Source organism: Rhinopithecus bieti, unplaced genomic scaffold (genome assembly GCF_001698545.2).
Source record: "Rhinopithecus bieti isolate Rb0 unplaced genomic scaffold, ASM169854v2 scaffold_11933, whole genome shotgun sequence".
Lineage (NCBI taxonomy): Eukaryota > Metazoa > Chordata > Mammalia > Primates > Cercopithecidae > Rhinopithecus > Rhinopithecus bieti.
In genome coordinates, this window is record NW_016806995.1 from 893,089 (window position 1) to 904,677 (window position 11,589).

The following is an 11,589-nucleotide window of genomic DNA, read 5'->3' on the forward strand; positions in this document are numbered from 1 at the left end:
CAAAAAAAAAAAAAAAAAAAAAAAAAAAATTAGCGAGGCATGGTGGTGCATACCTGTAGTCCCAGCTACTCAGAAAGCTGAGGCAGGAGGATCCTTTGAGTCTGAGAGTTTGAGGCTGCATTGAGCCATGATCGTGTCACTACACTCCAGTCTGGGCGAGAGTACAGCTGTGTCTCCAAAAGACAAACCTTTCTTGGGAGTGATGCCTTCCATTTACTCATATTTCAGTGGCCAGAGACTGTCACGTGCACGTGCCTGACGTCAGCAGGGTGAGAGGGGCAGCAAATATTTACAAGCAGGAGCACAGTCTGCCCAGCATGCCCTGCAAGCTGGTGACAGGGGGAGCAGCAACAGTCTCAAGTGCTGGATCCTGGTATCTGACTCCTGGGCCCTGTGGGTTGTAGGTGCGTGGGAGCCAGATAGACCCAGCTGCAGATTCAGCACCGCTGCGGATCGTCTCTGGGACATCAGGCAAATCACTGTGAGCCTCAATTTACTGTTCTGTCAGGTAATCATCATGATAATTCCCATCTCACTGTGTTCTTATGGGGCTTAGATGAGATGATTCCATGTTTCACCCTGAGGACAGTGCCTAGCACAAGTAATAACAATGATAGCTATTATCATTCTTTTTTTTTTTTTGAGACGGAGTTTCACTCTTCTTGCCCATGCTGGAGTGCAATGGCGCAATCTCGGCTCACTGCAACCTCTGCCTCCCAGGTTCAAGCAAGTCCCCTCATTATTACTGTTCTTAACACTTACCTGTTCCTGGCTACCGTTTCTCCATGGCGGGCCTGGCTAGGTGAGATTTTCAGGACAGATAATGGGAGGTATAGATAATCAGCCAGCTAGGTAGAGAAGGCAAACAAACCCCTTGGTGTGTGTGTGGGAGGGGGTCCAGAAGTGGGCAGACACAAGACCAAGTGGGCAAAGGGAGAAAAGGCCAGTTCTCGCGTCAGCTATTCTAATGAACTCTAAATCACGAGCCATCATCTCTCAGTTGAGGAGGAGCAGGAGGCTGGGGAAATCTCAGTTGTGGATTCTTCCTTGGTCAGATATTGGCCAAGCATCTGCTGCAAGGTACTGCTCAGCAGAGAACCTCAGCCACACTTTCCTGAGCCTCAGAGTGCAGGGAGCAGGCAGCACTCACCGGGCAGCTACACGCGTGGGAGCAGGCTTGGGGCAAGCGCCCAGTGGGGGCCTGCCGCTGGCCTGATCACAGAGCGTCCCTCGGCAAGCAGATACTTCTGCACACCTCCTGTGAGGCAGGCATGAGGCATCCGCTATGATGGAGACAGACTGTGTCCCAGCCTGCACAGCCCTTCCCTTTGGTCCAGAGGGAAGACACATACCAGGTGGGAATCACACATGGGTGTGTTTAGTTCTAACTGTAAGGTGTGCCAGGAAGATGGGCTGGATATTTTCCACTGGCCCTTTCAAATCCCTTCTCTTCACCTTCTCTTTATGCATGGGAGGCTGGCCTTATCACCTGGTGGCTGTGCCACCTCCATTCCTTGGTCTTCTGGCATTCAGGTGGGTCCAGCCAGTGGGAGGCATCAGCAGGTGATGGGGGAGTGAGTGCAGAGAGATCAGGAGTGTGTGTGACCCCGTTCCCCAGCGGTGCATGGTTCTGGTGGCAGCTGGGCTCCCTACCTCCCTCCCTCCCTGCTGAGTGATTTCAGAATCCAGCTCCCTCCAGGGTGAGTTGCACCTTCCCTGACCCTTGTCTTCAGGCTCCTGCATTTGCCTGAAACTCTGCCCACACCTCTGTGAACTGTCCCTTCCCAAAGCCCTCCTCCAAGAATCCCTGCAGTGTACCACTGTCTCCTGCTGGGGCACTGACTGGTGCAGGAGGGAAGTGCAGGGTTCTGAGGGAGGCAGAGCCAGGGCCCTGACCTGTGTCGGGGGCAGTTTGCTTTCCCTGCCTTACGAGGGAGGTCCTCCCCAGCCTTCAAAGTCTCCCCTCCAGCATCACTTCCTCCAGGAAGCCCTCCCTGCCTCTCTAGCTAAGGTCAGATTAGGCTTCTGTTGCCCTTTCCTTCAGAGCACTGATCTCAGTTTGCACCTTCACATTCAGGAGTATATCTAATCTGATTACCTATCACACTCCTGAATATCACACTCCTGAACATGAAGGTATAAGCTTTGCCTGAAGTCCCAGAGACACTCAGCAGCAGTGCAGAATTTGCACCTGGGTCTCTCTGGTTCCCACTCACCTATAACCACAGGGCCACGGGTCAGAGCTCAGGATCCATCACTTGAGACTGTCACTGCTCACCCTGTCACCAGCTTGCGGGCAGAGCCTGGGTCAGCTTCTGTTCACCAGACTCTCGTGGGCCTGGTCAGAGTAGCTGTTCAAAAGGAATTATTGACTGGAAATAATGAGTATCCGAAAAGGCATTTCAGGAAACAAATACCACCAACCCCCCAAGTGGAAGGCTATAATGTTCTTATTGTCAGCAAGAAAAGTAATGTGTTTATTATATCTAAATTAACTAAATGGCCCACCACCTGAGAATCTATTGTTTACGGCAAGACAGGGCCTAGGGATATTACCTTACAGGCGAACACTTTTTCCTTTTCCTTCACAGGTTTGCTCTGGAATTAGTCACAGAAAAGGGCCACATATTTGCTGAAGAGCTTCAGAAAGTGAGTAACACCGTCTTACCCCAAGCTGGGAATCTTCATCCCTGGTGGCCGTCACGGGACTCAGCATCCAGCCATCAGGTCCTCTTTGTGTCACCTGGGGCTCGTCACTCTCGCTCTGTGAGCTCCATTTCTTCGTCTGTGAAATAGGGACAGGCCAGGTGTGGTGGCTCACACCTGCAATCTCAGCTGCTTGGGAGACTGAGGCAGGAAGATCACTTGAGGCCAGGAGCCTGGGTAACATAGTAAGACCCCGACTCTACAAAATATTTGAAAATTAGCCAGGCCTGGTGGTGAATGCCTGTAGCCTCAGCTACCCAGGAAGCTGAGGTAGGAGAATCTCTTGAGCCCAGGAGGTCAAGGCTGCAGTGAGCTGTGATCATGCCACTGCACTCCTGCCTGGGCAACAGATTGAGACCCTGTCTCAGGCCGAGCACCATGGTTCAATCAAGCTCATAATCCCAGCACTTTGGGAGGCCAAAGTGGGAGGATCACTTCAAGCCAGGAGTTCAAGACCAGCCTGGTCAACTTAGGGAGACCCTGTCTCTACAAAAAAAAAAAAAAAAAATTAAAAATTAGCCAAGTATGGTGGCATGCACCCATAGTCCCAGCAACTTACAAGGCTGAGTGGGAGAATCGCTTGAGTCTCAGAGGTTGAGGCTGCAGGGAGCTGTGATGACACCACTGCACTCTAGCCTGGGCAACAGAGTGGGATCCTGTCTTAAAAAAAAAAAAAAAAAAAAAAAAAACCTCTGTCTCCAAAAAAACAATTGGAGACATATAATCTTCCTTCACAGGTGAGTGGTGAGGATTGCACTAAATGAGGGAATTTAAAATGTAACGGTTCTCAACCCAGGGCCATTCTGCCCCTCAGGGCCTGCTGAGCAATATCTGAAGACATTTTTAGTTGCGGCATCTGGGGGTGGGGGTGTTGCTGGCATGTAAATATCCTGCAATGCACAGGACAGCCCCCATCAACAAAGAATGCCCCGGCCGTGAATGGTAATAGCACCAAGGCTGAGAAAGCCGGTGTGAAGGGCCTCGCTCGCACCTGATGCAGAGGGAACCTGGAGAGGCCCAGCTGCAGGGAGCCCTCAGCCGGTGGGACTCGTGTGTCACAGTGTCACTGTTCTGTTCCTTAAGAAGGAGGGGGCCTCTGACCCACACAGAGAACTTCAAGCACGGAGGCAGGGTCGCCACCCGAGAATGCCCAGGGTGCTGCACTTTACACCTCCACACAGACCCAGATCCCCAGAAACCGCTCCCCGCAGGGGCAGCCCTTCCCACTTCCGTTCTGAAGCCCAGGCTGGAGCCCGCTCAGGCCCCTGGGAACAGACAGAGGGGAGTAGGTAGGGCTGCCACAGGCCGTGGCTGCAGGAAGATGGGAAGCCTCAGCCACCAGAACATTCAGTGTGGTGGAGGAAGGCTTTCAACCTCCTGAGGAGCCGAGGTAGCAGCGGTCATTTCTGTCTGCTGTATGCATTGGGTCGCACCTGCCATGTCACCTCCTCCAGGGCCTTCCCTGGCCACCTCACCTCCAGCTGGGTTAGGCACCGCTCCTGGGTTAGGCATCCTCTAACCACAGGCATTACAAGGGGAGTTAACCTATTCACCCATCTGCCTCCCACCCAGCCTTGGCAGTGTAAGGGTGGGGACTGTGTCTTGTTCACCTGGGAGGCCCACCTGGCCTGATAGCTGCTCACAGGGCCTGTGGATGAGGCCAGGCAGCAATGCCACGGCTCTCCTCATATCACCCATTTCACCCTCACAGATGCCCGTGAGGTGGAAGTTAATGTCCACAGTTCATAGGGAACCAGACTAAGCCTCAGGAAGGCTGACTTGCCCCCACAGCCAGGCATCAGTGGGGCTGGGATCTGATGCCCACACTGGTGCCAATCCAGCCCCTGGGGCACACGCCGCACTGGTGCCAGTCCAGCCCCTGGGGCACACGCTGCACTGGTGCCAGTCCAGCCCCTGGGGTACACGCTGCACTTGGCCAACCAAGTGGTTAGTGTTATCACTCCTGCTTTGACTGTGGAAGCGCAGGGACCCCAAGCTTGCCCAAGGTCTGCTGGTCAGAAGTCCTAGGAAGGTTCCAGCCCAGTGCTGGATGGGCAGCCTCTGCTCTTACACACCATGGCCTGCTTCTTGAATGCTGTCACAGTGGCCATCTTCGAAGAGGTCAGAGGTCGCAGACCTTCACCCTCCTGGTAGCCCACCATCCAGCTCGAGTGGACCCTGGCTGGGTGCAAAGTCAGAGGTGATACTTGTGGTTTTCACATGCATGGGAGCTGTTGGACATTTGTCATGCAGGAGCCTGGAGCCCTTGCAGCAGACCCCAACAGACCACTTCTGTTCCAAGCAAACCTACCCCCCACCTGGACAGAGCACAGGCCTCACCCAGCCAGGCTTCCTGCTCCTGGAACCCCCAAATGCCTTGGCTGACTACATTCTCCAAGCTCCTTGTCCTTTAGAGTTGAGAAAACACTGTCACATTTGACCTCTTGGCCCAGCTGTCAAATGTTGAGAAAAGAAGAAAACCTCACAGGGCCTAGGCGCACGGGAGACGTGGGCAGAGCCCAGACGGTTCCTCTTGACTGTCCCTGGGTGTGTGATGAGCGTCATCTGCTTAACCCAGCTGCTGCCCCCACACGAGCCTTTTCCTCCTTCAGACTGCAAAAGAGCCACACCAGGTCCCCCTCAGCAGGGCTGGGTGTCCAACAAAGATGTGCTGAAGGTTCAGAGTTTGCCTTCAGATGTCAGCCAATTCAAGGTCTGACAGCCTGTATGAGTCCGTTCTCTCACTGCTATAAAGAACTACCTCAGGCCAGGCGTGGTGGCTCAAGCCTGTAATCCCAGCACTTTGGGAGGCCGAGACGGGCGGATCATGAGGTCAGGAAATCAAGATCATCCTGGCTAACATGGTGAAACCCCGTCTCTACTAAAAAAATACAAAAATCTAGCCGGGCAAGGTGGCGGGCACCTGTAGTCCCAGTTACTCCAGAGGCTGAGGCAGGAGAATGGCGGGAACCTGGGAGGCGGAGCTTGCAGTGAGCTGAGATCCGGCCACTGCACTCCAGCCTGGGTGACAGAGCGAGACTGTCTCAAAAAAAAAAACAACAACAAAAAAAAACTACCTGAGACTGGATAATTTGTAAAGAAAAGAAGTTTAATCTGCACATGGTTCTGCGGACTGTACAGGCTTCTGCTTCTGGGGAGGCCTCCGGAAACCTACAGTCATGGCAGAAGGCAAGAGGGAAGCAGGTACATCTTCACATGGCTGACAGGAGAGAGAGAGTGAAGGGGGAGATGCTACACACTTCCAAACCACATCTTGGGAGAACTCTTATCACAAGACAGCACTAGGGGGCTGGTGCTAAACCATTCAAAACCACCCCAATGATCCAATCACCTCACACCAGGCCCCACCTCCAACTCTGAGGATCACAATTTAGCATGAGATTTGGGTGGAGACACAGTGCCAAACCATATCACAGCCCTTCACGAGCTAGCTGGCACAGGTTTTGCCGGCGTGTTAGGTGGTGCCTCTGCACATGGAACGACATTCTGTCTGTCCAGCCCATCCCAAATAGATCTTGACTGTCACCTTCTGTTGCCTCCCAGATCCAGTGCACATTGCAGGACGTCGGCTCGGCCCTGGCAACACCACGCTCCTCGGCCCGGGAGGCTCACTTAAGTAATTCTCAACCTCCTGTGAGCCCTAGGGTCAAGGGACTCTCCTAGGGGTTACCATCTGGGAGCCCAGGGACCCACAGGTGGGCCAGTCAGCCTTGCTTGTAGCCCCTGGGAGGGAAGGTACCTTCTGAGCCAGTGGAAGCAGTCTGCAGGACACCCAGGTGGACGGGCAACGGGGGTGGTTCCCGCCATAGTCTGGTGAGTGATGGCCTCATGGTAGTTCCCTCTGCTCCTTGGCTCCTCAGAGTACACCACGTTCGAGGTGGGGCCCATCCTGGAGCTGGAACAGTGGATCGACAAGTATACCTGCCAGCTCCCACCACTCACGGCCTTCATCCTGCCTGTAGGTACTGGGCAGGCGTAACTGGGGGTGGCTGCAGGCAGTTGCAGTGACAGACACACATGGGCTCTGAATAAGTCCCTCTGTTCACAGTGACAGACACTGTCCTCCAGTTTACCCAAGTCCCTCCAGGTCCTCACCGGTCCCTTCCAGCCCTGCCCACTCTGGAGCAGGGTGCCCAGTGGGTGTGCCCTGGCAGGGCTCCTGGAGGCAGAATGCTGCCCGGTTTGGGGGGCAGGGCTGGACTTCAGAGGAGCTCCTGTCTGCAGTGGGCACACCTTTCCCACTCTGCTCAGGCAATGTCCCTTTCTGCTTTCAGTCGGGAGGCAAGATCAGCTCAGCGCTGCATTTCTGCCGGGCCGTGTGCCGCCGGGCCGAGAGACGGTAAGAGGGCCCAAGGGAAAGGGAGAGGAACAAGGAGGAGGGGAGAGGGAGAGGGGCCTCTGCACTGCGGGCAGGAGGCAGGCACAACAGGGTCATCTCTGAGCCATCCAGCCACACATCAACAGACCCTGTCTGGGTCCCTCCACTGTGCCAGATGGGGACCAGAACAGACCAAGTCCCTGTCCTCAGAGCCCTGTGTTGTGGAGTGGAGACAGTGACACGTGACCAAATGGACTATCAGACAACACAGTTTCACCTTGCTGTGAGCCCTGTATTCTGAGAACAACAGGAAGTTATTGCTGGGTTCCCAGCCATCTTGGGACAGGGGTAGACATGAAAGGACCCTGCTGGCCTCTGGGTGCATAAGGCCCCTGAAAGGCCTGCACGGCTGTGGGGAGCCCGGGTGGACACTGTCAGCAGACTAGCCACCACCACCCCCAAAGCTACTGACAGCCTTTTCAAGGAATCTTTAGAAGGAAATGAGCAAAGTCTCTATCTACACCACTCAGAGACCAGGCTGCCAGCCAGCTTTACAGAGAAGAGAAAGCAAGCCCTACTTTGATCCAATGGACAGGTGCTTTACGTTCATAATTTCATTTACTCCTTGTTGATAGCCCTGGGAGAGAGGTGGTGTGGCCTCCGCTCTACAGGAGTCAGGAAGCTGTGGCTCAGAGAAATGACACCATGGCCACAGAACCCCAAATGGTTGGTAGCAGAATCCAGATTGGAGTCCACGTCTGTCTGGGCCAAGCATGAGCTCTTCCACGGTCCCACATCACTAAGGTTTTGTTCTTTATGAAAGGCTCTTAGGCCCAGATAGCTCCTGTAACAGAGCACGCTTTGGCTTCAAAAGAAAAAAAATGTCATTTGTACAAAGCCATCCATCAGCAGTGCTCATAATAGCAAGAAACTGGAACCAACCCAAAGACCCAACACACAGGCATAGAGCAGCGGATAGGCCCTCCGTGCAGCAGAGTTACGCAGCCGTGGCGGTGGCAAGGTGCAGATCATCCTGAGGTGGGGTCGCACGCCCGGGGCATCTCGGGTGAAGAAGCTCCTCGCTGAGCGTGCGGTGCCCACTAGAGACAGCCTGGAACTCTGACAGGCCTGGACGCACACCCTGCTGGGCCGCTAGCCAGGTGCATGGCTTTGGGTGGGGATGAGAACCCTGAGGCTGGGCTTTGGGTGGCTGGCCTGCCAACAAGGTGTATGCCACAGGGTGATACCTGGGAATGGCTCAGCAAGGGCCCGCCACCACACTGGTGCCCAGCAGATGGCTGTCCAGTGTCTAATGTATCTGCACATAGACTGGCATGGACCCTAGGAATCCAGAATCCTGTGGAATCAGGAGCTTGGTCTGCCTGGGTCTTTTTCTCCGCTGTGAAGTTCTTCTAAGTCATGATGTACAAGCATGATGTACAAGGGGCTTAGAGTTTAGTGCATTGGGATTTAAGGGTCAGGTCCCCACTTCCTTTGAAGGCTGGAGGCTGACCACCCCAACTTCACCCCACCCAGACTCAGGTCCAGTGGTACAAAAGCTGGCTGACTGGCTGGGGTGTGGTGTAGGCCAGGCGGCTCCCTCAACTCCCCCCCCCGTTCCAGTCCTCCTTGGCCAGGGCCTCCTGCGATGTGCCCGTGGAAAGGGCCAATGGCCTGTTTAAACCCACCTGTGACGGATTTGTCATCTCCAGTGCCGGCCGAGCTTGTGCAGGCTCAGGTTGAGCGGTAGTGGGATGTGAAATGCTGCTCAAGGTTTAGGCCCCAGGTCAGAGCCTGTTAAGCCCCATAATGTCACATGACTCAGTGTCTCCTCCCTTTCTAGTGTGGTGCCTCTTGTCCAGATGGGAGAGACCGATGCCAACGTGGCCAAGTTCTTAAACAGGTACTCGTGTGGAACCTGGGGGTCCCTCTCTGAAAGCCGAGGCTTGTCTGTGGGAAGTAGCAGTGGTGCAGTGTTCCCACACCCCTCCTTCATTCCCTTAGTGTTTATGAACATCTGCTCTGTGCCAGGCACCACGGCAGGCACAGGAGAGGCAGTGGCGAACAAGGTGGATGCTGTGCCTGTCCCAAGAAGATTTAGATCTTATTGGGAGAAGCTGCTGTAAAAACCAGGAAGAAAAACCTAAGTGCAAAGTGGCCTTGCGGGAGCAAAGGGCGTTCTTAGAGGCTGGGTGCTCAGGGAAGGCCTCTCGGTGGTGACTGACCAGGGAGCCAGGCTTCAGGCCCTCTCTCAGCCAGTTTCCTCTCCCCGAGAGGGCCTGGGGCAGTGTGAACCAACAAAAGAGAGGCCAAGCTGAGCTCAGGGGCCCCCCGTGCAGGCCCCAGTGAGCCAGGCTAGCCCAGGGAGGGCTTCCTCTGCCTTGCTGCCGGCCCATGAGGCTGGAGCCACACCTGGCCCAATGCCTGCTCTGCTGGTTCCTGCCCCAGCCCTGGCTCCTGTGGCTCCAGTGTGAGCAAGGCCAGAGCCTGGGGGCAGGTAGAGAGCTGGGGGAGTGGGTCTGCACCCCAGGAGCTGTCCTGGGTGTCTAGAAAGTGACCTCAGGCCCCTGACTGTGGCCACTCCTCCCACGGACATGGCCTGGCTTTGACAGGTCCTGAGCAGCTCCTTTCCTTCTGGGAGTGGGGTTTCGCCGGGAGTGAGGAGCAGGTCTATTTCACCTTCAAAGCAGCAACCCTGGGGGGACCCTTGCGGTCCCATAGCATTGCATGGGACAGGCCATTTCATCTCTTCAATGAGGCTTCACAGAGCCCACAAGCAACAGGTACGCTGCTGCCCTCCAGGAGCACGCGGCCCAGAGGTAAAATACCCTGAACCACCTCCCTTTGCTCTCCCTGAGAGCCAGCCGTGGGGCTCAGGGGGCCTGAGTCAGGGGAGGGCTCAGGAGGACGTGGTGTGGAGCTGGCCTCTAAGGGCAAGACTGGGGTAGAGAGAGAGGAAGGAACGTGGTGCCCAGTGCTGGGAGTGAAACAGCAAAAGATGCAGACAGCAGGAGGCAGAAGAGCTGACAGCATAAGCGCCTTGTGGGGCCCATGGCGTTGTCCTCTGGTTCCCTCCATTGCTGCCCCTGTAGAAGGCCTCATGCACAGATGGCCCATTGCTCAAAGGAGGAGGCAGGAAAGGGACTGGGCTCTGGTCTCTAGAGTGCTCCAGCCTGTGCTGCTCACCTGGTACCTTTGGCGATGTTTGGAGGTATTACCGCTTGTCACACTGGGTGCAGGGGTGCCGCTGGCATCTGGCGGGTGGAGACCAAAGGTGCTGTCAGCATCCTACATTGCACAGGATGCACAGGACAGCCCCGAACACAGAGGATGATCCAGAATGTCAGTAGGGCCTAGTCCAGCAGTGTCAGCATTACCCAGGATGGGAACTAGACCCACAGAGTCCCGGGCCTGGCCCAGCCCTCCCGAGTCAGAATCTGCACGTTGCTCAGATCCCCCAGTGATGCCTGTGCACACTGCAGTTTGGGAAACACCCAAACTGATCACGCACATGAGCCCTGATCACTCAAAAGTGCAGAAACCAGCTCAGAGAGGAGTCCAAAGTCATCTGGCCCATAGGGTAGGGCTGGGGCAATAGCCTCATCCTGCATGAATGGCCCCAGCCTTGACACTGGAGAAGAGTCCCTGGCATTCACAACAGCTGGCCTCACATGCCATCCATCAAGTGCAAGGTGGTGGGCCCCCACCCTCCCTGCACAGTGTGCCGAGAGCGCGTGCATCATTTATATCTCCTCCTTGTAGGCAGCTATGGGAAGGCCCAGTTAGCATTGATCTCATTTCAAACCATTCTTTTTGCTTCTCTCTCTCTGCCCCTCCAGACTCAGTGACTATCTCTTCACACTAGCCAGATATGCAGCCATGAAGGAGGGGAATCAAGAGAAAATATATAAGAAAAATGGCCCATCAGCCGAGTCTGAGACACTCTGAAATCACAGAAAGCGGGAGTTTGGAGGATCCCTCCATGGCGATGGCCGTGGAGAGAGGAGCTTGCGCTTCTGGGGTCCTGGTTCCTGAAGAGCTCACCCAGAGAGACTGAAAGCAGCCTTTCATCCCAACTCTGTTTTGCTCCATACCTCCTGCCACCTTCCTCAAGGGACTGTGGCCCTTTGGGGAATCTGTCCCTGACCCTGCTTCCCCAAGCTCTCCTGGGTCTTGGAGGGATGTAGGAATGAATTGGCATTGCAGGAAAGACAGGTAAAGTGATTGCTGCAATGAGAAGGAGCTGTGCGGAAAAAGAATAAAAGTGAGAAAGGCTGGAGCCGTGTGTGTGTGTGTGTGAGAGTGTGAATGTGTGAGAGAGAGAGAGAGAACGCCCTCCCACTGCCAGCTCAGGTTGTTCAGAGATTTGGAATGGGACCAGAGGCCCTTGAAAATGTAATTGTGATTTACCTGTGCCAAAGGGGCTTTAAATGTCACATTTGTAACGGGGAAGGCGGACAGGATTTGGAAGTTTAGTTACCTCTGAGCCACCTATCACCGCCAAAGTGTGGGGGGAAGGATAGCTGCAGATTGACAGGCGAGGC

At 55.0% G+C, this 11,589-nt stretch overlaps 1 protein-coding gene across 4 annotated transcripts in view; it reads left to right on the forward strand.

Moving 5' to 3' along the window:
- MMAB (metabolism of cobalamin associated B) overlaps positions 1-11,324 on the forward strand; it is an 18,106-nt gene extending 6,782 nt beyond the window's left edge. The window contains exons 4-9 of one of the 4 annotated variants that reach the window (XM_017879696.1): positions 2,592-2,766; positions 6,271-6,360; positions 6,588-6,685; positions 7,002-7,066; positions 8,889-8,948; positions 10,885-11,324. In XM_017879696.1, coding sequence (XP_017735185.1) covers positions 2,592-2,766; positions 6,271-6,360; positions 6,588-6,685; positions 7,002-7,066; positions 8,889-8,944 — 484 coding nt within the window. In that variant the 3' untranslated portion in view covers positions 8,945-8,948; positions 10,885-11,324. The remainder of the gene's footprint in view (positions 1-2,591; positions 2,767-6,270; positions 6,361-6,587; positions 6,686-7,001; positions 7,067-8,888; positions 8,949-10,884) is intronic. The other 3 variants (XM_017879695.1, XM_017879697.1, XM_017879698.1) reach the window with 3 other exon arrangements.
- The last annotated feature ends 265 nt before the right edge of the window (positions 11,325-11,589 follow it).